The 27,987-nt window shown below is 44.9% G+C and overlaps 1 protein-coding gene across 1 annotated transcript; it reads right to left on the reverse strand.

The window, feature by feature from the left end:
• Positions 1–7,666: 7,666 nt before the first annotated feature.
• PKD2L1 (polycystin 2 like 1, transient receptor potential cation channel) lies at positions 7,667–26,521 on the reverse strand. The gene is made up of 15 exons (XM_050305709.1): positions 25,705–26,521; positions 22,896–23,009; positions 21,431–21,558; positions 20,034–20,290; positions 18,060–18,284; positions 17,466–17,694; positions 16,932–17,102; positions 16,025–16,206; positions 15,494–15,614; positions 14,729–14,827; positions 13,851–13,972; positions 13,425–13,542; positions 13,059–13,195; positions 12,113–12,260; positions 7,667–11,108 (listed from the first exon to the last, which is right to left on the reverse strand). The coding sequence occupies exons 1-15, from the start codon at positions 25,997–25,999 to the stop codon at positions 10,911–10,913; spliced, it is 2,544 nt and encodes an 847-aa protein (XP_050161666.1). The 5' UTR covers positions 26,000–26,521; the 3' UTR covers positions 7,667–10,910.
• Between the last annotated feature and the right edge of the window lie 1,466 nt (positions 26,522–27,987).

A 27,987-nucleotide genomic window follows, 5' to 3' on the forward strand; every position in this document is an offset into this window, starting at 1 on the left:
AGCGGCAGCCGCAGCAGCGCCGATGGAGCCCCGCTCGGCGGGCGGCGCGACCCCCGGGGCGGTGCTGGCGCTGCGCGGGGCCGCTCCCGCCGCCTGTGCGTGCGCCGCGCCGGGGGAGCCGCTGCCCCCCGCCCGGAGCGCGGGGCCCGGGGCGGCGGCGCCGAGAACCCCCCTGCGCCGGGTGCCGCCGAGAACCCCCCTGTGCCGGTGCCGCGGGCTGCCCGCGCTGTCAGCCCGCCTTCCCGGGGCGGGGAGAGCGGCACGGCGAAAGCGGTGCTGCTCGCCCCTTGGGAACCCCCGACGCGGGGAGCGGGCGTCGGACGCGAGGTGCCCGGTGAAATGCCCGCGGCTCCTGCGCGTCCCGGCACGGGGGCACGGCCGGGGAGTGGGAGGAAGCACCCATTGTCCCTCCCACCTTCTGGGAAGGTCATCACACCCAGGGCATGTGTCCAGTCCAGCCGGGTCAGCTGGGGCCACAGGCAGCCCTGGGAGCTCTTCCCAGGGTGGCAGTGCCACTCCGATCTCATCCCTCCAGAGGCAGCGTACTCCCCGGGTGTTCCTTTGCTGGGACCGGGGAGGTCAGGGCAGCTCGCTGGGGTGACCCGTTGTCCTCCAGACTGCATCTCCGTGCTGCCATGTGTTCCTGGCCAGGACAATGTATGAAAGCAGGAACATCCAATTTCCTTTGATTTGTGGTCAAGGCTTCTCCTTGTCTTTCCATTCCCAAGCCCTATTGTCTTTATAAATCAGCTGTGTGTCTCCCCGAGCTCCTTGATGTTTGTGAACACAGGAAAAGCTCACTTTTACAGGTTACGATTTATAGCAGAGCTGTCAAGTCACCATATTAATTGTCTCCAGTTTGACTACCTTCTGCAGTTCTGTCCAGCACTGCTTTCTTCTAACAACGCCTCTTGCTAGATCAATTTAAAGCTCAGCTAAGCTGAAACATACCACTAGCTACCCAGGCAGTAACAATAATAAAAACTCCAAAGACTCATCTCTTCCCATTCTCATACCTGCCTCCCTCCAGGCATGCTGATGTACTCAATGCTGTTGCTGCACTAAACAGGAGACACCCACATCCTATGAAGCTGCACTGCTCTGCAGGCCTGCCAGGAGTCAGCAGGTGGGTTTATAGGAATATTCAAATAACCTTAGAGATCTGTCAGAAGGGCAGGTTTTGTCATAGGTACACCCAACGATCAAGTTTGCTGAATGTTATCTTCAGTCACTCTGTGGGTCAGAAATAGACTTAAGTTCATGTTTCCTTTGTGATTTAACTTCCTCTTTCAAGGAAAATCTGCCTACATTGAAGACTTTTGCCCTAGTGTTTCACCAAGCATGCACATCTCTGTCTTCAAATATATTTCAACCCTAAATACTCACTACCCCTCAACAAGCTGCAGAGATAATCTTCTCTTGTCATATGCCTGGGACAGTGAGAAAAAAAGAGCCTGTGTGCTTGAGAGCAAAGGTGAGCATTTTCTGAGTCATGAACTTGCTGCTCAACATAGTGCCTGCACAGTGGTGCAGGAGAACAACTCGCTGAAGGAGCACAATTAAAAGTTCAGGTTACTCTTGAGAGTTACCTTCAGCTGCACAGCTGCTCCTCAGACAGAATTGGTGGATGCCAATTTTGGGAAACAGTACTGCTCCTCCCACACTTCATGAAATGGCCAATCCACTTCTCTGCCCCTTGTGCCTAAAGCTCATCCTGATGGCAAAGAAATAGGCAGAGACCCCAGATAGGGAAAGGAACCAAATCTGCCAAATACAGCATCTGGCTGTAGGCTCTGGCTTTTCTCTAGCCCATTCTTCAAGCAGCAGTCTTCTAGGCTTCTTCAAGAGCCTTACGATCGTCAGCCTGTTTCATGTCCCACCCCAACTGCGAGTATTTTTCAACTGTATCATTTTACTAATCCTGTTATCTAACTCATACTGTTCCTAAGGAAGATTTCTGCCAATACAGGGACAGAAAACAGTGGCCAGGGCTGTATAAAAGCAGCTCTGAGATAAATGGAGAAGATGGCAATATCAGACCTGATGCTTGAGTGATGCCTCCTGGCTCTTCTTTTCCAAAAGTTCCATTAAACCATTCCAAAAGACACACCCTGTACATATGTATACACATGTGCTGAAACTGCTGCATCTACAAATTCACCACCCTAGGCACAAAAAACCATCTCATTATGCTTTTTCCACTCTGATTGCTCATCATGTCAAAGCTAGTGCTGACTGGCCTCCCTTACTTGGTTAAAGTGCTGCTTGCCTTGGGGAAGTTGGCTTTTGCAAGAGTTGCAGATTATGTAGAAGAAATCTGACTCTGTCAGGCTTTGTTAATCATTTAGTCCATTATCTGAATTAATAGTAGCACTAAATCCATAACTGGTTAAAGATAAGAAGGACTTCAAGCAAATTGAGAAAAGGAAATCAATATTTAACTAGTGCACTACGCTGAGATATCACGGGCTTGATTCTGACAGAAATCATGAGTAGTTGAACTACAGGATCAACAGATCTACACATGGGTATTGTCTGGGTAAAGCAAGTAATCAGGCACAGATATCTGTACTGTAAAGTGTCTAGTGCATCTAAACCACCATGGCAGTTCTTCAGGAGTTAAAAAGCCGACAACCTAAATATGCTCAGATATTTACCAATCTGATTCACTGCTGTTAGTAATGTTAAAAAGAACCTATGTCTACCATAAGATGTACAATAAAAATATAGAGATGCTCCTTTCTACCACAGTCTAGGTAGATGAAGAGAGGAGAATAACACATGCAGAGGGAGCAGAAATGGTGAGGTCTGATCAGAAAGCTGGGAATAGAGAGCTAGACCAGGGATAGATCATAGCTACGCTGTATAGCAGCTTCTAAGGAGAAATACTTTGGGAGCTTGCTAAGGAGAATGGAAGCTCCCATGTCCTCCCTTCACAAAGCAGATCTGGAAAGACAGCAGTTGCAACTGCCCTGTGTTCTCATGCCTTTAGGACAAAGTCTGGGACTTCAGACCAAGAAATGCACCAAGCTAAGCTGGGGTAGCAATACAAGATTCCCAGCACAAGATTCTCCCACATTCAGCCCAAGGTCCTGGGACAGGACTCCCTGACATACAGTTTGTATTGCTATTTGCAAGTCAGGAATGGGCACTCCATCCTTTTGCTTCCCTTTTGAGGGCCTCAGTGCCTGCAGGAGGTCAACAGGATTAAAGTGTGTTTTATCTGTCCCAGCTCAGCTCTACAGAGGTCAGCTCCCTCCATAGACATGAATGTTGACATACACAACGTTACGTAGGCATTTCACCTCCTTCCTCAGGAGCAAAGTCCAGGTGGCCCCACCAGCCATTCCCAAAAACTGATTTAACTGTTATTCACTCCCAAGGCCTGAGTTTCTGCCGTTAGGATTTGTTGTGGCAGCCCTGAACAGATTCAGACTTTTTACAATAGGTGCTGTACACCCAGAGCCTCAGAGTATCCTTTACCAAAGGTGCCCTGCACAACAGCAGAACATGACACAGCATTAGGGCAAACAGCTTGTATTCTGAAGAAGGAGAGATAAGAAACTAGCTTTGTCTCATCCTTAACTTCCGCTTTCTTTTGTGCCTTCCTAGATGCCTAAGATATCATGCTATATGACCCTAACAGAGGCCGATTGAACCACAACCTTCCAACTCAGAGCACCACATTAGGTGAAAGAAAAAGTGCAAAGGCTCAGAAATCTCAGCTGTCCTCTCCTCTGATGCACACTTCCTCGGTTTCATTAGTAGGGAAACTGAGGAAGAAAAGCGGGGAATCACCAACTAGCAAGTGTTATCAAAGAGAACTCAAAACAGTAAACCAGACTAAATGTTTGGATTTTTATCTTGAAGATGAAGGCAATAAAACAGGTGAAGAGGAGAACAAAAATTAAAAAGCACCTGGTTGCACAGCTCACTAAACAATACCATAGGAAGGAGCACAACATTCGTAAGCTATTTAAACCAGAGCTCTTGTACTCACCTTCCATCTGGCCTCACTGGCTATGTTCTACTAGGTCCCAAGTGCATCTCAATATTTAGCTATCTCTTTCAGTAAAGCCACTGCCTGGTGTTTGTCTTGGCCAGGGCATCTCAATTTTTTTTACAGTGTTGCTCTGCTCCTCTTCAGACCTAATTTTTCTCTCCTAGTTTGGAAACTGCTTGTAAGTGGAGATGACTAGTACATGCAAAAGAGGCAGAGGGGGAGAGATACCCGGGTGGGTAGAGAATCACAAGAGAAAAGCTAAGATAGGTCAGAATGGAAAGTAAATGAGAGGCTGGGTGTGGAACACCAGGAGTGGCAGGTGTTAATGACACTGGGTTTAGCTGCTCACCAGGACAGCAGCACATCTAGAGGTAGCTCCTCCAGGCACTCAGACTGGGAGAGAAAGGACAATGAATAAATCTTCATGACTCACAGATGAAGAACAGGACAAGAAACTGAACACTCTCATCTTCTAAAGAGTATGAAAAGGCACATCCAGAAACAATCCATGCACACCAGGCTAAAAATATAGGAGAGAGACATAAGAACTCTGTAGCTGGTGTTCCTTGTTCTGTGTCATGGCAAGGACCCCGACCACAGCAGCCGGACACAGGCCCTGGTGCCCAGATGCTGAACAGTCTATTTGGACACATCTCTTCCAGCTCATGAGTATTTGGTAAGAGAACCAAAGTGAGTGCAATCTGTTCTGTTTAAAAATAAGATCACTAATGAGCTTTGCTGCATTTTGTTTCCCCGCTCCAGTGTCTCCACTTCCCACTTGTGCACCAATCTCCATCCATTTCAGCCTTCTCTCCTGCTCTACTCTGAGCACCTCCTCAGCAATACAGTTGTTACCAAGCTGTTACATATCTCACCAGAGCAGAAGACCTCTGTAGCTGAAACGTGGCCCACAGACCACTGCCTTCCATTGAACCACCATGGCCCTGGCTGGGCAATTCACATTGAAGGCTTTCCTTCTCCTCCCCTGTGCAAAGAACAGGCAAGCATGAACATAGCCCCTGCGGGTTTCCTTCCTGAGAGATCTCCCTGACCTCTCTCACAAATCCTGCCAAACCTGACAAGGTTGGTGAAATCAGAGCTGCAAAGGCCTTTAACAGTGTGTTCAGCACACACAGGAGGTGACCAAGGTGACTATTTCAGTGCCACACTGTGCACTTTCCCTCCACTGTTGATGTTCTTATAAAATCTAGACATGGGTTGGATGTCACAAGTCTCCTTCCACTATGGTTTGCTTAAACCCATAGTCTTACTGACCAATGTGATCCAGTAAGCAGCTCAGGGACCAGACTCAATGGGACTTCCACTGTTGTTGTACCTATGTGGTAGAGAATGGGTGCTAGTGGCATGGCTTCTTCTGGGCCTGAAGAGGATAAAACCCTTTGAGGCAGAAGAGGCTGCATTCCTGAAAGGATTCAGAAAGCCTACCATCTCTTGTTGCCATAACAGTTGTCTATTATATAAGAAACTGAGAAGAAGCTCTGGCCTTTTGTCTGTCCCAGAAATCTTTGTACATGCTTTCAAAGCCTGCTCGCTTTGTGAACTCCAGACATGTCTGAACAACCTGGGTGGTTTGACACATTACAGCAATACATTGGTGTGTGCATCCATGTTTGCATGCACATATATGGAGGTTTTCTGTCTGTTCTACTTATTATTTCTGATGCTTTTTGCAGAAGAGAACCCTGAAGGTAGTCACAGCCACTAGAAATGACCTCTTGGGATGGCTTCTCAGTCTCTTCTCAGGCAGCATAAGCAAAGTCAGCGTCAAGCTCCTGTTTTGCATGTTGCTCTGAGGGGCTGTTTCTTAGGCTGCTGTGCCTTCTGGCACCTAGAGGTGACTGTACCAGCAGAGAAATGATTGGTATCTTCTGCGGATGACAGTGCTCAGGAAATAGGACCATCCAGAGCTGTTTGGGACACCCTGCACTGTAGAACCCTGTCACTGCCTGGCACGTGGGCTCTCGGTAACTTGCTGTGGCATGCCCCAGCAAAGCCTGGCTGACTTCAGGCTGGAGACCCATCATCGAACAGCCATTGTTTTGTCAACTGAGCGTTTGCATTCCTCCTTCAGCACTCCTCAGCCTGGGCTGGGCCTTAGCTCACCGCACCCCAGGGGGCTGGCACCCTTCTGCCACCCGTGTAGGTGCCTGGCATGTGTGCAGCATGGCTGACTGGCAATGAGCTACGCCTGGCATTCTCCACCTCTGAAACCTGGCCATGAGCAGGGCCTGTTTGTCAGTTCCTCAAACGTTGAGTTCTTCCACCTCTCTCCAAAACATGTTCATGTTGACATATCCCCTGGCCACTGAGCCCAGCACAGGGGCTGGACCTGGCACTCAGCTGAAATTCCTCTTACTTCTAATGCTCTCACACTACCAGGCTCCTTGCTTTCAGGTCTGGAGACCCTGAATTAGGGCTTCTGTGACCAGTAGAAGGACGGCATGACGCGTCATCTGGGTTTGTAATCAGCTGGAGCATCAGGTGCTGCTGGTTTCTCCCCTCCCTTTTCATTAGTTACTGATGAACTCTGTGAATACTGATAGTTGTTTCCTTGATGTAGTTTTTTTCTTTTTAAGTGACTCCTGCTAGGGTGTGTTTGTAAAAGAGTCAGGGGCAGGGCAGTCTCCAGACAACAACCTCCTGTGCTAAAGGCTGAGTAGTTAGCAGCAGCTCTAGCTAATAATAGCACTTATTAAGGACTTTCCACAAGATTGAAAAAAATAAGCAAAACCTCTACAAACCCTGTTTACAGATTGTAGGGAGAAGGATCTGCCAGACAGATAAAGCCTGAAACAAATATACCGAGTGTGAGGGTCTAGAATCATAGTGTTGGAAACCCTGAATTCTGCTTCTGTCTTTCCTCTGACACCAAGAAAGAAATTTTTCTCTGTCTCAGTTTCTCTGAGTAAAACAAATGGGAGACTTGCTTCTGGTCTCCTTTGAAAACAGAATGAGAAGGGGCTGTAGGTACAAAGGATTGTGAGTAGTGCTGACATCTACTGGTAAACTAGAACTGGCTGATAGGTAACATAAAATAACATAAATACATAACATAAATAGAGATTGGCTGTATTTGTGGGGGTTCTGGAGATTTATGTGTTCTTTTTAAACATGAAAAGTTAGGCTTGCTCATTGTCATGATAATGGCATCATATTCTTGGAGAGAGGCAAGGAAGAGATGCTACCACGAGCTTTCCATGCTCATGGCCACGACTGGTTGGGGCTGCCCCTTGCCAGGTACCTGAGCCTGCTTTCAGATGTCTCTGCTGTGCCCCTCCCTGCACACGTCAATGAATCTCTCTGTGCCTCACTTTGTGCTTGGGAACCATGGTTAGGACACTGTTTTCCTTCTCCCTTGGCTGAATCTGAGAGTGCTCTAAGTCAGCCTCTCTGGAGCACACACAGCACCTACCAGAATGGGTGACAGATCATATCCACTGCGACTGCACACGTACATAACCGCGGTGGTGGTATCTCTTCAGAGCACCTTATACTTTTCAAAATCTCCTCCCAAAGATTTTAACCACCTCAAGGCACAGCTGGGACAGCGGCAGTTTGGAAGGCTCCCCTCTGCAGATTGAAATAAAACACAGCTACGCACCTAGATTTTTGAGGAAAAAGTACTTTACTTTCCCCATCAGACATACATCATCTAAATTATAACAGCTATATAGGAGGCCTGACAACACACATGTGAAAAGCAAAGCTGTATGAACTTACCATTCACTGTATTTATGTTATTTCTTAACCAGCTTGAAGACACAACTAACGATTACACACAAGCGCTTACCGAAAACAAGTAATTTCCTTGCCCTACTCTAGGACACATCATATACGTGACAATGAGAACATAGAACAGACAAGTCACAGTTGCATGGAGAGATACACCTAAGAGAGAAGACATTAATGCAGTCACAGGTACATGCCAGTGACAGAATTTTCTTACACTGAGCAGCATTGGGACTATCAAAATCACAGCACAGGGTGAAGGGAGTGGTCTTTCTGCCAGAAAGGGAGAAAGGAGCTGACCCAGGAGACCACAGCAGCCTGCAGTTCTTGTCTGATCCCAGCCAGAGCTGGTTTAGGGCTCCTCAGCATGGCAGGTTGACTACTGCCACCCAAGCCCAAAGGAGGACAGGCTGCCAGGCTGTTCTTGCCAGTGGGAAAGGGGGAGCCCTGGCAAGCTGGTCTAGAGTCTAGTCCCTGGCTACAGTCTCTGGCTACAGAGAGGCAGAGTGAGGGGCAGGCATCTCTGCCAGCTGCAGTGGCCCTGTAGAGACTCCCCTGCCCTCCCTTTGCAGGGGAAAGCTGACTTCCCAAGTTTTGGGCAAGAACAAACCCTGCAGCACAAACATGAGCATTTTGTTTCTCCTGCTGCCCTAAAGAGCAGACCACAGTGCCTATGAGCTGGTTGCCTGAGGCTGTAGGTCACTGTCCCATGGATCTGAGTCCAGCTATCACACCATTGTCCTCTGTGCTCCCCCTGCTTTCCCTGACACTTATGGGGGTCCCTATGCAGAAAGGAGCAGGGTGGTGGAGGTTGCCTTCCCGTGCCTACTGACAGGCTCTTTCACTGTGCTGCAGTATCCCTGCCTCAGTGGGCAAGTTATCCGTGGGGCTGGTCTTGTGGGTGTTTGGTACAGCTGAAAAGGCAAACAGAAAAACTGGGCAATGCAAAGAGGGAGGTCCTGTGCCACCTTCTCTGCAGAAGGTTATTCTCTTGAGCAGAACCAAACCAACATTCTTTCTGTGAGAAATCTGAGGCTTTATAAAGCCAGGCCTTACAGATGATAATTTTTACCTTCATTTTCTTGGCAAGACATGATTTCAGGATCCTATTGCCTTCACAGTAATTATTGCTCTCTTCAGAATCTAAGCCTCAACCAGCAACATATCTTCCACTGACTGCATTAGCACAGGATCAACCACCTCAAGCAGACAGTTGCTTCTTGGATCTCTCCCATGGTGTTAGACTTAGTTCTTCACAGATTGGCATCCTGAGTATTTCATATCTATGCAGTAACACAGACTCAGAACCTCACCCAATATTTTGAGCCTGTAGAAAAGGCACTCCTTCAGAGACCTCAAAGAAAGAGCCTCCATTTTTGATTTTGCAATTATGCCTCGGTAACCATAGACTGATATTGATCCAGGATCTAAAACAGGGTCTTACAAATGAATTTAAGGAAGAACCTCCCTCTGTGTCTTTCAATACACAAAGGACCTGATTAGTTAATTGCAAGGGGCTGTGTGTGCTCTTCAAGCCCATTACAGAGCACATAGTTCCTCTGTTCAAATACAATTTAGCATAGAGATTTCCTGTTTAATTAAAATTTTGGGGAAAAAAAAAAGAAGAAAGAAGGCCCATTTCGGGAAGTTCTGAATAAGATAATAGCTTCAATGCAGAGAGCAGGAGGAAGTAAGCAACACCACTGATACAAGTTCATCTGGAAAAGCTGAAGGTAGGAAGATCTTGTTTAATTCTGAATTCAGTGGAACTGGGAGTCAAGAACCATGGCAATGTCTCACAGGTAAGTCTTGTTCCCAACAGCAGGACCTGCTGATGGGAAGTGAATTGTGAACAATTCCTGCTGATGGGAAGTGAAGCCTCTGGTTTCTGCGCCCACAGCTCCAGTCCAAAATCTAAGCTCACTGTGGGCTGGGTGACAAGCTCCTCCTCACAGCTCCTGCTCGGTCCTTGCAGCTGAAACTTATCACTGCACTGCATAGCATGCTAAACAGTGTAGCACTAATGAGAGCTGTTAGCAATTGTCTGGTACAACTCACATTTCTATTGGCTTTAAGCCTACAGAGCTTACTTGAGCTTAACTATTGTAGAATACCAGTGATTAAGATATTTTGAATACATTTACAGTGATCCTGTAATAGCAGCAATAGTCTGCACCAGTTAGAAGGAAAGAGAAGTCTCAGCAAAGGGAGAAATGCCTGGAAAAGAAGTATTTTGCATGCATGCGGTTGAAAAACGGACACATCTCATTTTCACCATATTCTTCAACTGAAACGGTGTCAGCACCCACAACTGCAAATTGTTTCCTTGGCAAAAACAAGATCAGAGCTTCATAAAAGTGGTGCTAGTTTTTTGAAGAACCTTGAGATGTAGTTTAAGGAGCGTGAAAATAAATGATAGAGTATCAACAGCTGTGTTAGAAACCATATAACCAGAAGTTTGTTCCCTAACACTCAGACCCAAGACTTTACCAATAACAACTGGTTCTTAGTTTAGAGTATTTCAGATTTCCTTCCAATTAAACTGTCAGTCATTTCTCATTTTAATTGGCCAAAGCTAGGTGTTAGTATCCTCTTCTCTCAGCATCTGAATCTAAGATACAGAGAAGGTTACCAAGGTAATCTGGAAACAAACTACAGCAGAACAAAACTGTCTGTAACCAGGTAGACACAACTAAACTTCTTTCCATCTCACTCTAGAGATTATAACATAAAGAAAACTTAATATAATCACATCTGTTTTCTGCAGACAATTGCGTGTGTTGGGAACAAGTTGCAATATGCCACTCTGGACACAAGTGTTCAGAGTTCTGGGGTCCCTACTTTTTGGGAAAGGATAGATAAGAGACTTTGTGTCAGCTTGTTCAGAGGCAGAAACCTAATACATTACCTGGTTCCAAATTTCACCTACTGCAGAGACAGCGGGGCAGAGAGGGCAGCAGTTCTACTCTGTGACATTATACATCATCACACTGAAGAAGAGCAGCCCTAATTTTTCACATAGACAGTTCCTGGCAACAGTGGTGTCTGTGTCCAGCTGTCTGGATTATCTCAACAGTGGGGGAGCAACTGACAGTGACTTAGTACCATGGGAGCCAGACTGGGAGCACTTGGCTGTTTGCTAGAAGTGCACATTCGACTATGGCTGGATGATGTTCTTGGACGCTCGAGACCCCAGCATGTTTGACCTGGGCAAGATGTGGTAGACACCATTTTGAGAATAGCTGCCACTCAGGTTGTTTCTCTGTACATGTTCCATCCCCCAGGTTTCTGCTTCTTCCTTCCCCAGCTGGTCTAGGCTCTGGGGCTGCAGCTCTTCCTGCCTGGCTTCTTGCTCCTGTGAACCAGAAAAAAGGTACCAAGAACTTCAGCAACACTCCAGGAGAGAGGCAAGGTGTGCATGATACTTAAGTATCTTCCCATATTCTTTCAGAATTAGTATAATCCTGCCTGTCTACTAAAGATCTAATATACTGTTTGCTGCAGTACAGTGATGAATGCACATTCAAGTATTAAACAAAGGAGGAGAGATTCATCCCTTTTCACCCTCTACAAGAAATGCTGTGGCAAAGCAAATCTGCAAATAATTACTCAAATAAGCTTTCAGGTACATTCACATGAGAAGTTGGACCTCCCAGGACACTCTTTCATATGGGAAGTGATCACAAGACTACTCTGTAAAAGGAAGGCTTCTTTCTTACTCAGCCAGGTCACTTTGTGCCATTTGGCTATTCTCATTATTAGGGCCATAAAAGCATGAAGTAATGACGTGGTTCCCACATGCCTTGCTGCCTTTGACTTTAAAGCTGAAGATCCAAAATACGCTGGATGACTGGATATAGGCAGTCTTTGGCAAAAGTCACAATTCTACAATGAGATGCTGTAAGCACACTGCTAACAGTCTTCCATCACATACGTCTGATAAATATCCACAGGCAAGTTGTTGTTAAGATCACAGTTCACAACACTGTCATGAGCTGTTCTTCCTGGAAAGGACTGTCTCATAATTTTTCTTTTAATGTCTGAGGATAAGCAGTTACCAAGCAACTGAATTGTCAGTGAATTGCATCCACTGCCACAGGATTGAGCTTGGCCTCAAAGGAGCCAGAAGGTGTGTTTACAGATACCGTGGTTAACTGAGGGGACATAAAAGCAAGAGGTTTTGTGTCACTTTTCTTGAACAGAAAAGGTTGGATCATACAGAATGCCGACCCTGCCCAACCCTTTTTGTCTTATGGCAATGGGGATTGGAAAAGCAAAGATGACACCAGGTACTTTCACAGAGCAGGGCTGGTCACCTAATGTGAAGCAGGTTCAAGTGCATGGTGGAGGGCTACAAACCTTACTAACATCATCCAGTGGTTTACCCACCAGGTCTTCCCTCTTCAGCTTGTTTCCTTCTGGCACATCGAGCTTGCTCACCACTGCATCAATCTTGGAGCCAGTGCTGTTTAGAGACAGTTCCAGCTGCAGTACACGTTGCAGCAGGCTGGGGGAGACATGGAGAGCATTTGTAAGCTTTTTCTTGTGATGATTAGTAGGATTTGCAGCAAATATCTCACAGACAATGGGCCAGACCTCAAACAGGAGAGAATGCTCCCTGTCAGATAATTGATTCACACCCACTGAAGGCATAACTTCCTGCTGTACTGTGTTTTCATCTGTAATCAGTGATTCTGCTTAGGATGGATCCCAGCCACTTTGGATCACTGTCCAGACACAATATAATTCCATATAATTAAATATTGCACCTGCCTCTCCTTTGATATGGCCCTATGTGGTTTGCTCAGTGTTTCTGAGTAGCAGAATCCAAATCTCCTGATTCTCTGTGCTACATTTATCCAATGCTCCTGCTGTGGAAGAAACAGCCAAGAGTTATTCTTGGACCTGGACGATAAAGGCCAACTAGGCTATAAATCAAGGATATTTATTCCCACAGGATCTTCTGTAAAGGTATCAACTTCCCTTGGCCCAGTTTTCTGGGCCACCTTCTGATCTGAAACATGACAGCATATTGCCTGTGGCCAACTGACAGCTGCAGAGATTATTCAAGAGGCAGAAAGCAAAATTTCTTAACTCAATTTTTTATATGAACAAGCAAACTACATTACTAGAATTGTCCCAGTTATTTCCTGACCTGCTTATTTATGCATGTGCAAGATAAAAGAGACAAGATTTTACTGAAACCGCTCAACACTACTGTAAAGAGTTACATCACGGAAGAAAGAAGTAGGGAATCAGACCCCTCATTTGCAGAGGGATGAAACTACCAACAGCACAAACATACACTTGGAATTCTTCTTTGGAGACCCAGCTGGCTTTATTGGTGTGGTTATCTCTTGCTTCCCTGTAGATCAGATTCTCATCCAGGTTGTTTCCACCATAGGATTTCCCCAAATTTTCAATCTCTGTATTCAGAGCAACCTGGAAGATAAAGAAACTTCTGCAAAGCTGGATACTAACTCTGAGTCAGCTTTACTGTGAATAACACACAGCTTCACAGGCAACGATATACTCAGCTGTAATTCAGGCACAGTTGGAACTGTATTTGAGTTGCCTGCTTAGTTTATACCACAAACGCAAAAAGATTCCTGGGGCCATTTTGGAGCAAACTCTACCAAACAGAAGATTTTTTTCCCTTGCCCTTTTTTACCCTTTTTGCCTCGAGGTCATGCTTCATCTGCTGTTGCTCCTCTTCATCAAGGATGTGGTTGCCATCTTTGTCAAACCTGGAGAAAGCTGCTGTGATTTCATGGTCTGCATGGCCCAGTCTGGAAAAGAAGAGACAGAGAAAACTCAAAGCACAGAATTACACTAAGAACACCACTTTTGAAATCAGTGTATGGTTTCCTCCTGCCAGTGACAAACCTTAACACCCCAAATGGGCAAGAGATAGTAGCACAAACCTATTTAGACCAGGAGAATAAACATGTGAGGAAAGATAACTACTTTTTTTTGAGTCTTACATTGCCCAGATCTGAGCTAAATGCTCTCCCAGTCTTGAAAACCAGAGAATCTAGATTACCTGTGTTACCAACAGAAAGAGCTAAGCGGGTATCCACCAAGATGACTCACTCACTCCTTCAAGCTGTTCTTGAAGTCTTCAAAGTCCAATTCTTTGGTTCCATTCTGAAGTGCTTTCTGCACATCGGAAATCTGCGCCTTCTTCAGCTTCAGCCTCATGAGTGTCCGGTTGTAGCTCTGTTACCAAAGGTGCAAACAGACACAGAATCACGCAGACAGAACAGTCAAAAGTAGAGCAGAGCACAGGTGAGCCTATGCTAAGTAATACAGGAAGTTTATAAGTTTTCCACAAGCAAAAATATTCCCCAAAACCTATTTCCAAAAATACAACACTGCTGAATGAACTTCATCTCTAAACAAGGACCACACCTTCAAAGTGGCACCAACATGCTAGTCCTCTGCTTTTCTTCTCACAATTCTTCCTTTATCTGATTTCACAGTCCATCAGCTGTTTAAGATAATGGCTCAAATACTATTCTTTGCAGAATATTGCTCCCACAGCGGAGTTGTGACCTTCCAGGAACTTTTCTGGAATTTGCCCATGGGAAATCCAGACGTAACTCACTAGGTTTGCACCACTGTGACATGTTCAGCTTAGCAAAGTAGGACCTGCCATGTTATTGATCAAAGTACATTCTATCAAGGACTTGAAAGAACTTTGCCTAGAGACCATCCTGTGAAGAAAATTCTCTCAGAAACACTACATCAAGTAACCAGATTCCCTCAACCCCTGCTTTTTCATCTTCTCATTGCTAAAGGATCTGGGAGCTTGATTTATCCCTGAAAGGAACTGCGAGTCCTGTGCACACAAAGAAGATGGATCTGAAGTTGGCAACCATTGTTTCTCTCTAGTAAATTCTACTTAGTTTAGGGACTTCCAAAAAGTGCTTCATGATTTAGCTAGAAAGTAGCAGGGCTTTCACTATTCGTCACCTGCTTCAAGATGTCAGAGAGCTGCAGTTCATCCTTCTGGCTTGAAAGCTCCTCCTTGACTTCTGAGTAGGTGTCATTGATGATGGCCAGAAACATGTTCTAGAAAAAGGGGAAGAAGAGAGGTGAACATGCATAAGACATCTTGCCTGCTCCAGCAGCTGAAGCAGCAAGAGGCAGGACTTAGTTAAACAAGGAGCTATTTCCTCACAGGGTCTCTCTTAGGCAAACTAAAGTGGGTAAAGGGAAGGCCTGCTTCAGCCACACTGTGTTTTTTCACATTTTTGCAGTGAAAGCAGTGATTGGAGGTATTTGTTACCATTTCAAATACTACCTTTGATAGCTTTTCTTGCAAAATCTTCAGTTACATTTGGATTTCTGACACTGGATGTTTAACCTGGATGTTATGAGCATCCCTCTGTATCCATTGCCTAGGAAGCCAGAGTCTGTCCCCCATGCTTTTTTCACTGCCTTTTACAAAACAGCTGATCTGATCTACTTGAATTCAGCTAACACATTAGTGGTATTCCCAGTCAGATTTAGTCTTCACCTTAGAAGATGTGAATAAGGCCCTTAATCACCCTCACAATCAAATCCCCAACTGTAATAACACACTCTTTGCCTACGGTGTCTATTTGCGCTGCAAAGCTTCCATAATGAACTCCCTTTCCCTCTAAGCATTTGCACTGCACCTAACTCAGGGATTGTCAGGAGGGGTCTCTCAAACACTGCTGTCAGTACAGGGACAAGGAGTACTTTCTTGCTTACCAGGAGCACAAAGAAAACAAAGAACACATAGGTGACAAAGTAAATAGGCCCAAGGACCCTGTTGGCATTGTCAATGGAATTGTAGTCAAAATCACCGAGAATGATCCGAAACTGGGTGAAGCTGGAGGAAAGAAAGAGCCCAAGATCACACAAAGGCACATGCATTTATCCTACAGTCTCAAACAGTCCTGAGGTGAACCTGAACCTGCCTGCAGCCCAGATGGGCACAGGAACAAACCAGAGCAGGGTTTAAGTCAGTCAGAATGTAGGTTCAGCTACTCATCCTTACCAATAAACCCTGACAACCAGAAATCTGTCGGTTACAATCAATTTTCTCACTGTGTTCTTTTGTCCATGAAGATGTCACAACCAGAGGACTATGAGTGACTTATTAAATGTTGTGGCTTTATTACAATGAGATAAAACAGGTGTCTGATTGACATTCAGATTTGCATCTGCAGGGAAGGATGGAAAGCAGTTGAAATTCTTTTGATAAAATTACAGCAGTGTGGTTCTATCTTATACACTTACATGCATTTAACAAAGGTACTGAAGTTTTCCACTTGTGTCCCAAAGAGAAGGTAACCCAGCTGGGCATAGGCAAAGAAGACAATGAAGAACATAATGGCAAAGCCCAGGATGTCCTTGGCGCAACGTGCCAGTGTGGAGGAGAGCTGGGTCATTGTTTTGTTAAAGCTAATGTACTTGAATATCTGCAAGATGAAAGAATGGGGACAAAGTTAGGTCAAACCATCAGCTAGGTCAGTCTCTTTCAGGTACGTGTATGCTTGCTGAGACAAGAGGTTCACTATAGTACCAAAGTACTGAGAAGAAAGCCAGGCTAGAGGAATAGTGGCTTAGTGTTCAGGATATTTTTCCTGGGTGTGCTGCCATCCTCCTGGAGGTCATAAACATATGGCTTTGTTCCCTTTGTCAAAGGAAAATATAAAACAGGGACAGCTAGAAGGACAGATTTCCTAAAGCTAGCAAGGAGCCCCAAATACAAAGTGGCTTTCCACCATGCCAAGATGCTTTGGTTGAAATGCAAAGTCCGTGCCAACACATGAGTAATTTCCACTTCTTGAGGGGCCATCATGAAAGGAAAACATGGTTTGCAAGATTATCCTCTGGAATACTAAAATAATACAGGATGGACAAAGTTACATTGTACTCAGCATTTCCTAAAACCACTTTTCCACCAAAATCTCTGAGCTCATCTCCCTGGGTGTTATCTTCCAATACCAACAACTGGTCTCAGAATGTAGGGTGAAAAGTTGTCCAGATTTACTGCAAAGCAGAGCATATGACTTTGAGGAAAATCCTCTATTGTATAGCTGTTACACTCATTTACTCAGAGGGATGGAAGAGACAACCACCAAATTACCTAGGGGAAGAGGTCTGACTGGAGACCTGGCACCTTCCAGACCCACTACAATACCTTGATCCAGGCAAAGAATAAGTTGACTGCATTCATATTGTTATATTGAGTCTGCCAGAATGCCAAGAACTCAAAGTCTGCGTAGGTGTTGGGGTGTTTCAGCAACTCTCCCATCAGCCTGTTCACCTCAATGGTGCGAAAGATGTGAAACCCTATGGCGACAATGGAGAGCTGCAAAGAAGAAGAAGAATAGTCTGCAGTGACCACTGTACCTATGCTTTCCTCAGAAATTAAAGTGTCACAGAACTCCTTGATATAGCAGTCCACAGTTGCAGTCTACTGGTGGGGGATGGAAATAAGGTCTTGATGCACTGAATGATTTCACAGTCTCTCAGACATCTATAAAGAAAGAATTTTCCCCTAACATTTGACAGAAGAGCATATATCCATTTATTCTGCTAGTTCACTTTAGTATTAGAGCAAAACTTGTGCCAGCTCTTGTCCTATCTGGACTAGTTCCCACATTCTTTCATTTATTTCTGCTCTTATACCTCTCTGTGATTGCTCCCCCAAAATGTGTGTAAGGGTTCTCACCAGAATGACAACCACATCCAGGATGTTCCAGATGCTGGTGAAGTACTGAAGCTTGTGGATACGCAACTCCAAAGTCTCCTCCACCACGTAGTAGAAGATGAAGACACAGAATACAATTTCACAGGCAACAATGAAGAAGTCCCATGCACTGACATATCGTATAAGTTTGACTGTCCGGATTTGCCAGGAAGGAATGGCACCACCAGTGGCTGGAAACTCAACAACTAACCTTGAAGGGGACAAGAAAACTCTGATAATTATAAACAAGAGGATGGAGGCTCTGGGATTATTTTGAGAGGCATCAAACTTGAGCATGAGCTATCCACTAGACCATGAGTGGAAGAGTTGTGCATGTGTGTACACAGCCATATCTCTGCTGCTTCACTGCCTGTGACAGGAAAGGGTGAAAGATAAAGAAAAGTGTGACTGGTTATGTCAGGAAGACCAACACTTCTTCTTAATCCATACAATTTCTACTGACACCACTCAGACCTACCCCACTGGTAGACCTTAATAAAGTATTTGCATTTTAAGAAACCATGGCACTGAGGAAGATGCAAGAAGCTGAAGAATGTTCAGCTGGAATCAGCTTACCTCAGGACACAGAACAGATTGATATTTGCATTATATACAGAGAAATCAATGAAGACAACTCGTGTTCCCCGATCCAGCCATAACTTCTCCTTCAAGACTTGCAAGGCTTCAGCACTCTCTTCTCTGGTCAACTTGAAGTCTATGTAGTATCCTCCCCCACTGTAACTGGTTAGTCTTCCCCAGTGAGATGAACCACCAAGCTCCTCCTCAGAATGGTACCTCCACCTGCAACAGACAAACCATAAGCAAAGGCTTCACCATCCCAGGTCTGGATATCACCTTGTAGCCTGGAAAATTAGACTATATCTTCAACAGTTTTTAATTAAAGAATTGACACTTAATTCCTATTCCAGATCTGGCCCTACATCAGTTCTTTATTATTGTTAGTTTTCTAGTCTAGTGCTTCCCAGCAGTGACATATGCACATAGAGGGAAAATTTGGAGATCCATTGGCTAGGTCAGTCTTATTTTCATGGGGGTTGCTCCCAGGATCTGCTCTATTGCCTTCTACACACATTGCACACAATCGTCTGCTTAGAACACTCTTGCACTCATATTTCCTTATGAACAATAACTTCTTGTTCACAGATCAAGACTCATGCAGCAAGTAAAGAGTTATTAAACTGAAGCTACCTCACATTATTATAGAGAAGTAGGTTGTCAAGATGAAAGGGATGTATGCCCTTCTCTTTGGCTCCTGAAATCCCAGAAGAAAGCAAATAGGATCATCCTTTGGATGAATCTAGTCCCAAAGGTCTTTATTTAACCTCACACTCTTAAAAACAGGCAACAATTTCTACCTAATTTTCCACTAGATTTTTCATGGCTTTCCCAACAGGGAAAGTTGTGCTTTTCCTTGATCTTATTGACAGACAAAATTGCTGCCTATGATTGCAAGGGGAATTCCAGCCTTGTGTGAGAAACACCCTGTCATAGTTCGTATTTTTAGCAAGGAATTTTTCTTTCCTTTCCTCCTGCCGTGTGTGTGTGTGTGTGCTCTGTATATTGCCCATTTAGTTGAACAAAGGAATCGGCCCGAGCCCCTAATGGTCGAGATTTGTTTCCTTGACAACGAAGGGGGGAGGTGGCTGGTGTGTGACTGGAAGGGGGTGGAGGCTGGGGGGGGGAGGAGAGTCTCTCTCTCACTGCCGGGGTGAGAGGCTGCTGCGGGCTGCAGACACTGCCGGGTTCCTTTGTCTCTTTCCTGTCGGAGGGGAACTCTGGCTGCTACTCTTGGCTCAACTCTGGCTGGCTGCAGCCCTGCTTACAACGGATCCTAATCAGCTAAAGTTTGTGAGTTTTCTTCCATTGGGAGAACTTTCTGTTTTATTGCTGTGGTTTTCCTTCCCCTTCTTCCCCCCCCCCCCCCACCTGGCGGCAGCCAAGGATCTCACAGCGCCGCCTGGTGACGGGCACTGGACATTACAAGTTCTACTCCTTCAGTGATCCAACAGCGCCACCTGGTGACTACAATAGGACACTACAAGTTTTTTACACCTTCAGTGACCCAACAGCGCCACCTGGTGAATGGTACAGGACATTACAAATTTTTCATCTCCAGTGACCCGACGGCGCCCCCTGCTGACTGTGGTTGGAACTGCACCAAAGGGTGCAAGAAATTGAACTATTTTCCTTTTGCCGGTTTATCGGTTTTGTTCTTGAAGGGGATTATTGGTGGGTATAGGAGTATTACTTAGTTATTTTACTTGGTTTTTTTCATGTTCCTGTTAATACACACATACCTTTTAATAAAGGGCTGTTATTTTCCCTTTTCCATAATTTGTTTTCCTTCAATCGAAGCCTCTTAATTTTGGATTTATAATTGCTTGGAAAGAGAAGTTTGGGTCTTTTCCTCCTAATCCATCCTCAGCAAAAGACCCTTGTCTCATTTAAACTGGGACACACCCTCAGCATCCTGCAGCTCAGCAGATCTTGTTTTAACTAGAAGAGACTATTTGGCTTAGATGTACTTACGCGGTTCCATTGATGAGCCCGAAGGAGACCCTTTCCTCCTTGTCTTCTGAGTACACATCATAGCAGCCTGAGATTTCCTCCTTGAAGTCATCATGGACCACACAGGAATTGTTCTTCACCTTCAGTTGTCTCATGCGTGGGACACCCAGCAGCAGGTTCTCATAATAGATGTACGACTGGGTGCTGTGCGCTGTCAGGGACTTGTTGTTGTACCACTTTGTCCAGTAAAGGTTATCCAGAAGGGGACCTTGTGCATACTGCAAGGGAGGGAGAGGAGAACAAACTCTTTGTAGCTCACACAGAGGAATTTTCATAGCCTGGGATTGAGATAGTAAGACCTGACCTGCCCCTCTCTGTTCCCCAAGACAAAGGTAGTAGAAGCTTGTGTTGGATGTATGTTAAGGAAGGGAAAGACCAGGGCTGGTGGTAGAGGAGGGATGCTGGGCAGCAGGGTTGTCGTTGGTTTCTCACAGGCCTGTTGTATGGCTGCTGCACCTTCCTGGGCCCATAAAGAGACGAGCTCTGCAAGTCTCTTTGTCTCTTCCACTTCAGTCAGCACAAGTCTCAAGGAATTGCCTTGGCATCAGTTGTGAATTATGAAAAGAGCATGTGCCAGTGCCCTGGAAACACTGGGGGAAAAACAACAGTGCCATTGTTTGCTGTAGTGTTTTAATATGATAGAAAAAGACAAATGTAATTGATGAACAATTTCTGTCTGTCAGAGATAAGTGGTTGCAATAACTCAGTGGTCTTCACTGTGCTCTCATTATTCCTTCACCAGTTCTTTGACAGAAATATGTTAGACCCCAGACATCTTTCCCCTTCTTTATTCTCTTGGATAAAAGTCAGTGCAAATTCTAATCCAGCTTCATCATAAAGAATCTATAGATCAGACAAGCCCAGGTGTGAATTACAGACAGGTTAAATATGCTGTTCTCAAATTGCCGTGAAAATGGACAAAGGCCTATTACTAAGACACCAGCATGAAGGCATTGAACTGTAGGATTCAAAGTCACTTGTACCACACGGAAACATGAAGTAAATCCCTTTGGCCTCTCTGGATCAGTACTTCCCATCTGATGCTCAGACCACTTTAATTTTTTTGTTAAGTCCTGCCTGTTCAGCTGGTAAGTTACTGGGAAATGGACTCCTCTGGGCACACACAACACTTAGCCTAGCCAGTGTTCTGGCCACAGTGCTCAGAGGGATAAATGATATTTTAAGTCAGTGAGTATTTTGCATGCAAATGTTATTGTAACTATTGCTAGTAGCTGGCAGAAGCTTGTGGCAATAAAATGCCTTGCTGAAATCACTAGGTAGCAAATTCAGAGGAAACTGAATATCCCAGTCTAGCTGAGATTTCAGGGTTGCCCATGCTGGACCAGATTTGTACTCACCATCCAGAAGTCAGCCATGCTGCCGATGGACTGGAAGGAGACACGGCCATCTGAAGAGGTTTGCAGAAAGAGCTCAGACATCACTTTGGTGTAGTAATAGGCATTGGAACTTGTCATTCCATATGTCACTAAGAGAAGAGACGAGGAGAGTCCTTTCTTATACCTGAATATTGGAGCGTGATATATTTATAAATTCACTTTATATGTAGCTTGTACTTTCACAGGTAAGCTGAGGAAGGCATGGGAGAAGAAATCTTAGGACCTTTTGCTTTCTTAGGGATTTACAAACTTACTTGTTGCATGTTGCAGAATTTAAACTGTCAGACTGACAGACTGTAAAAGTTCAGGAGAGAGAGAGAGAATACCACTGGATGATGCAACTGAACATCCTAGGTAACAATTTTTGTTCTCAGACAAAATTTCTGAGGGAAATTTTCTTTCTCAGAACAAAAGCCATGTTCTGTATTTTGACTTTCTGATGTGAAACCATGAAGGTACAGAGACCACCCTGTTTTCCCAAGTGGAAAGCTCCAGGTAAATTCTTATCTGAAAAGAAACCCCAACAGCAGCAGGCTCTAACTTCCATGAGCGTGTTGTTTCAACTCTGCAGTGCTCCTCTTCCTTCAGAAAAACATCCATCATAGTGATCACTAGGAACATGTCCTGCTCTTGAAAGCACAGCAGGAAAATAAAGCAGCTGACGTTCAAGACACAACCCCCCCACACCTTCTGGATGAGTCACTGTGTGACAACATGTACGTCTGTGTGCACCTCTTGCTTCTTTAGGAAGAGTGACAGGAGCACTGTCTCCCTGGGCCAGTGTGATAGTAACTTAGGTTGCTATTGTCTCTCTATCTCTCTTGCCATAGGGTCCATGACATATAATCCTCTTCACTGTCCCATGCCACAGGTGCTCATTTGTGATAATGAATGAACCTTCCCAAAACCAAACAGCCATTGTTCTATCTACACAAAGTCCATTAACATTAGCATTCAGTACAGGGACACATTAAATTCACCTAAGAACAACAGAGAGAGCTGCTATCTGCTTTACCACCACAGCCACCCCTGCAGTCTCAGAGGGCAAAATCTCTCTGACCTCTGTACCTTTGGTGCCAGGAAGCTTCTGGAGCTGCTCTCTGGGTCTTGAACATTTGCTGTGAAACTAATTAAAAACCTTGGGTAGGTTCTCCCAGGACTGTGGAGTCAATGACTAGAATTGATAATGTGAATCAGAAAAGACTGCTTAAATCTAACCATTATCAATTAGCAATGGCCAGTAATTTTACTTTCTGTGTGGAGCAGCTATTCTATAGATTAATAGCACAACCTCCTGCTGCAGTGAATGCACATACAATAAATTTAGCATTTACAGCAGAGCAAGGAAGACTAATAATAAAATCTCACATTACTGCCCTCACACTGCAGGTGGAAATGATGCCTATGAGATATGATAGCTACTTACATAGACAGATGTCCACCAAGAACACAACATAGACTAGCAGCTCTCGCAGTGTGGTCTTCACATAAAGCTCTCTGTTTTCAGCTGTGTTCTCAGTCAGTGTAGTGCCCCACAGACCTGTTGGGTATGAAGAAGAGACTGTCAAGTTTTGTTGCCATTCTGAAGGGCCATGTGAGGAGCTGAAGTTCTGTTCTCAAAAAACACTGTTGGGAGTTGAATTTTGTCGCTTTTCAAGGCCAAATCACTTTTTATTTCAAAACTTGACTAAGACCTATAAAAATGTGTTAAATAACCCCTAAGAAGAACTTGAACCATTCCAGCATGAATAAAAGATTTGGGGCTGACCAAAACTGCAATATATTGGTTTTTTATTTTTGCTAAATCCCTCTCCAATTTTCTGTTTGAGCTCATTATGGATTGAACTTTTTCTGACTGTTTTTCAGCTTACTCTTTGCAGAGATTTGTCACAAGGTCTCTTGAAACCATAAATTTTCATCTCACTGTGCCAACAGCTGACCTTCTCTTAGGACTTCTGTAGCAGAACTGCATCTGATGTTAGCTTTACAACTATTAGTCCTTTCACAGCACGTTGAACCATTAGGTTCCAGATGTTTGTCCCTTGCCTACCTAAAAACTCTTGCAGTTTTCTTGTAGGCCATAAGACTCATACAGATAACACAATTCAATATTTTCAGCATAAAATTTAGAGCCAAATTATCTTTGGGCCATCTATCAATGGAGGTCTGCTGAATCCAATACAATTATGCCAGTTACAACAGCTAGAGATCCTATTTCTTCCCACAGTGAAAGCAACTCATTAAATGTCACCAGGATTGATCAATAAGAGCGAAACACTTCCTTTAAAAGGAGCCTTGATATTTTGGGTTTGATGAACCGCCTGATACCATTAGTGTATTTGTTTGTTCTTTCTGAAATGGCTTTCTGTTGTGATTTCTGGAATGCTCCTGAAGTTGAAAGGCATAAGAACTTCCAATTGAAAGCCTAGTGATAGAAGCCATGTCGATAATACCCGTAGTGTTGCTGCTTTCTGCAGCTCCTAGAGAGCTCAGCTCTGATACCTATCCCCAGTAGTATGCAGCAATCATTTTCCTGCAAGCCAGGATCAAAGCTGATCAAAGGCCACACATTTGAAGTCAGTTCTTGCAGATGAAAACCCGCTTTTTTTTCTCTGGAGTGAGCAAAAGTGATCTAGTGGTCTGTGTGCATTTACTCTTGTCATTTTGACAGGTCTTTGGCATCTCAGCAGATCAGAGAGCTTCTTGCACCATCAAATACTGTAGAGACTGTTCCAGAATCTGCCATCACTCCTGGGCAGATAACTAGTAGCCTGTTCTGAACAATCCAGACCAGCAACAGAAATGACACCCTGGAGAAGATCTGGATTAACTCCTGTGGAGGAGAGAGTGTCATGTGGTCTACAGGAATCTCCACAATGCAGAAAAACAAGTGGAAACAACTCACCCATCTATTCAGGTCATATTTAAATGACCACCTTCATTCTCAGATATGACTACATCACAATCTTTTAACAGGTTTGGTTTGCTGGGTTTTTTCCATGAGGCAGAGAAACCTTAGTATCTATATGTTTGAAGCAGAGCCACAGACTTTGCTTTGAGAACAGAAGGGTACTCAGGAACACCTAAATTCAGGGACACTCAAATATCCCTGAACCAAGTTCAGAGACTTGCCCAAAATGATACTTGAAGGACCATGAGGCTGGTCCAGTACCCTTTCAGATTGCATCCAGCAATTGTAATATATCACCTGAGGTTTGTTTTCAGCTATGTCTTTAGGAAATCTGTAATTACCCACCAAGCCCACCCAGCACTGGTTCCTTGGTCAGGAGAAACCTTTAAAGCCTCAGCTCTGACTTCCACATGAATAGATAGTGTTAGACTGTAATGACAATGACAAATAAGTATTGATCATAGAGGGGCTGTGCAAATCAGGACCAAGCTATACTGTTATTCACTCACACGCGCTATTAGCGGTTACAGCTCTGAGAAAGGCTTTTACCTTCCAAGTTAGGAAGAAAAGAAGAAAAGTCGCACTGGCAAGAAAATATAATTTTCACAAGAAACAGTTTCTTGGTTTATCTTCCCTGTTTTTACAATATTAGGATTTTATGCCTTCTATAAGAAACTGTTCAAATAATGCTCTTGCCCAGGACTGCATACTTACAGGAGACTTATCTCGCTCCCAGGGTTTTGATTGTCTCTGATTAGGCCTACATAATATTTCATTCCCCTTTGTTTTTTAAACTGGAAAACAGCACCTCTTTCTTTCAGCTATCTTAAAGCAAACCATTGTTTGATACATTCCTGTAATACCCTGCATTTCAGTCCTGCCAGTGCTAGATTTTCTCTGCTGGATATTTCTATCAATTCTTAAGTTACTGTAACACAGGGGCCAGACCACTCTGTCTAGAAAATGCAATCATAGATAGAACGGTCTCATCATCACAGTGATGACTCCTGGGGATTCCAAATATCTAAGCTCTGTCCAAAGCTCAGATTCACTGCATAACCCTGAGCACATCACTAAGTCTCTGACCTTGTAGTAAAGGTAACAGGACAAACCATGAAGCTGTAGCCAGGCACACGGAATGAGGATGCTCCTGCCAGGTCAACCAAACATGATCTCTGGAGTAATGCTACTGCTTGTTGAGCAGTGTCCTGGGCTACACTGACACTATGAGGTTTCTAACTTCTTCATCCCCTCTCTCCTCCCGCATACAATTGTTCTTTCTGAGGGCTATTAAATCCTTTCTAGTGGGATGTCAGAGCTTTACCTCTTATGCCTCTGAAGATGTAGAGGAAGCATTTGAGGAAAGGACTTGTCTTCCCATCCACAGCTTTGCTCTGTTCTTCCTGGTAGGGCAGTGGATCTCCAACCTCTTCAAAGTTCTCATAGGGATTTTGCAGGATAGACTTGGGGTTGTAGATGGTTTGAATCTTCAGGGATGTAGAAGGAGAGCCATTGTAAACAGGATTGTCCCAAGCTTTCTTCCCCACTGTCTCCAGTTCGTGCTCCTCTGATGCTCTAAAGTGGCTCTCAGCTCTGTTGTTTAGACGAGATGAATTCATGACTAGTCACTGCCAGCAGAAATACTTTCTAACTGGAATTGTGAAGGTTGCCTGCCCAGGCTGGAATTGTAAGCTAGCAGAGAAATAATCAGTGAAAGTCAACAGCTTGTCTGCCTCAGCAACCAGGAGAGGGCACACCAGCAGCTCCCCCCAGACAATAAGCATCCTCTCTTTTATAATCAGCTCAGCTGGTGACACCGATCAGAGGGGTGGCACTACCCGTTGTTAGGAACCACTGTCAGCCCTATTATCCCAGGAGCCCTGTGAACACCGACAAGTCTAGGAGTCATTCTCTGTTTCGTAACGGCGATAAGACTTAGCTGCCGTCGTGAGAAGAGGCTGCTTAAAGGACGGTCCCTGAGGATGGAGGGTTGGAAGGGGGAGGAGACGGCTGGAATGTAGCTGGACCATTCATGCTCCTGCAGCCCGGGTCAGTTCCAGGGGAAGCTCCGGCTGGAAGCGGCGGTGGGACCCCGTGCGAGCTCCGTGAGGAGAGGGGCCGGACGGGAGTCTTTGCTCGGCGTCGGGGCACTCACGAAGTTTCAGTGAAATGCCGAAGGGCAGAAGCGCTCCCTGTGAGCGGCGGCGGCAGCGCGGAGCATCCTCTTCGTTATGTCATTGTAAAAGCAGGACTGAAAAACGGGGGTAAATGTAGTGTTCGTTTTGGAAACAAGAGGCTGAAATCTTCTGCTTTCGCAGAATTTCCATAAGCCATGCAGTGCCTGCTGGCCCTGATTAAAAAACAAACAAACAACAACCAAAATCAACAAAACAGGATTACACCAGGCAAACCCGGCAATATTAACAACTGGGAGTTGCCTGCATTCAACTTGCCCCTGGCCAGCAGCAAAAAGCTGCCCCTGGCACCACAGGTGCTGAAAGCCTGTGACTGTACCCCTGGAGGGTCCTAGGGCTTAACCCTGGAAAGACACACTTATCTTGGTGATGATGCTGTAAAAGAATGTATAGCCTGAACCAGGTCCTTCCTCAAATCTGGATATATAATTTGGAAGAGGTGCCTTTCCATGGGTATTGAGGGTTGCACTTTTTATGAGATTACCTAGGGAAGCAATGTGACTCTTGCACCTGTAGATAATCACAGGGCTCGAAATGCATCAGTAAGCACCCCCCCACATGTTTCCAATCCATCAAGATAAATCTGTCTGAGGAGGAAGAGAAAAAGGTGGAGAGAGAGCGTAAAGGATATCTTAGATTGAAATTGAGCTATAGAAACATGTTACCATGTTGTGCAACTTAGTAATAAATTTCCATAAACATTTGCAGAAATACATGTTTACTAACACATATTTCCTAACATACTGGAGAGCTCTCTTGCATTCACGTATCTGTGCAGTGACCCCTGGGGGATTTAATTGTCTGGCTGCAAACCCACAGGGAACATGCATGTGCAACTCCAGCTGAGCAGAAAGAAGTGGGTAGACAGGAAAGTTATCAGGTCCTTCACAGCATAATGGTAATTTTTTCTCTTTTCAGAATATAGAACTAAATTTTCTTGATCAGTCAAACAACTGTTATTATAAATAACCTTTACTGTCATTCTGCAGGGTGTTGTTTTCTTAAATCTTCATTGCAATACACACAGATGCGCATATGCATGTGTGTGCATGTTACCACGTACACACAAGCAGCAAGCATGCCCTGTGCTCTTAGGAACTGTCTGGGCCAACCTAGTATGGCATCACCAAGAGAAAGTCTCCCTTTGAAATACCATGGGCAGGGAGGAACACCCAGGTGAGCACCACACCTAAAAAAGTATAAGTGCCCAGAGAGGCCTGGCTTCAAAGCAAAACGTACCTTCTCCCATGCAATGCAACCAGCCCTGGGTGGCAACCAATCTACAGATCACTCCCAGAGGTGACTCACCCTTGTCAAGAGAGTCAGGCTGCTTCCTTCAAGGTGCTCAAAGAGCCGCTTCTCATAGGCTGGGCTGCTGTCAGTGCCAGCAGCAGGTGTTTGGATACAGGCTG

The sequence above is a fragment of the Myiozetetes cayanensis genome, unplaced genomic scaffold, assembly GCF_022539395.1.
Source record: "Myiozetetes cayanensis isolate MyiCay16 unplaced genomic scaffold, myiCay2020 scf10, whole genome shotgun sequence".
NCBI classification, from domain to species: Eukaryota; Metazoa; Chordata; class Aves; order Passeriformes; family Tyrannidae; genus Myiozetetes; species Myiozetetes cayanensis.

What these genes read in the sequence shown, in the direction of transcription:
- PKD2L1 (XM_050305709.1), bottom strand. Translation starts at nt 25,999, where the DNA reads ATGAATTCATCTCGTCTAAACAACAGAGCTGAGAGCCACTTTAGAGCA. An exon ending in CATCTTCAGAGGCATAAGAG is followed by an intron (nt 23,010 to 25,704) that starts GTAAAGCTCTGA and finishes CATACCCAACAG; the next exon opens with GTCTGTGGGGCACTACACTG. An exon ending in ATGACCTCGAGGCAAAAAGG is followed by an intron (nt 13,196 to 13,424) that starts GTAAAAAAGGGC and finishes TTTATCTTCCAG; the next exon opens with GTTGCTCTGAATACAGAGAT.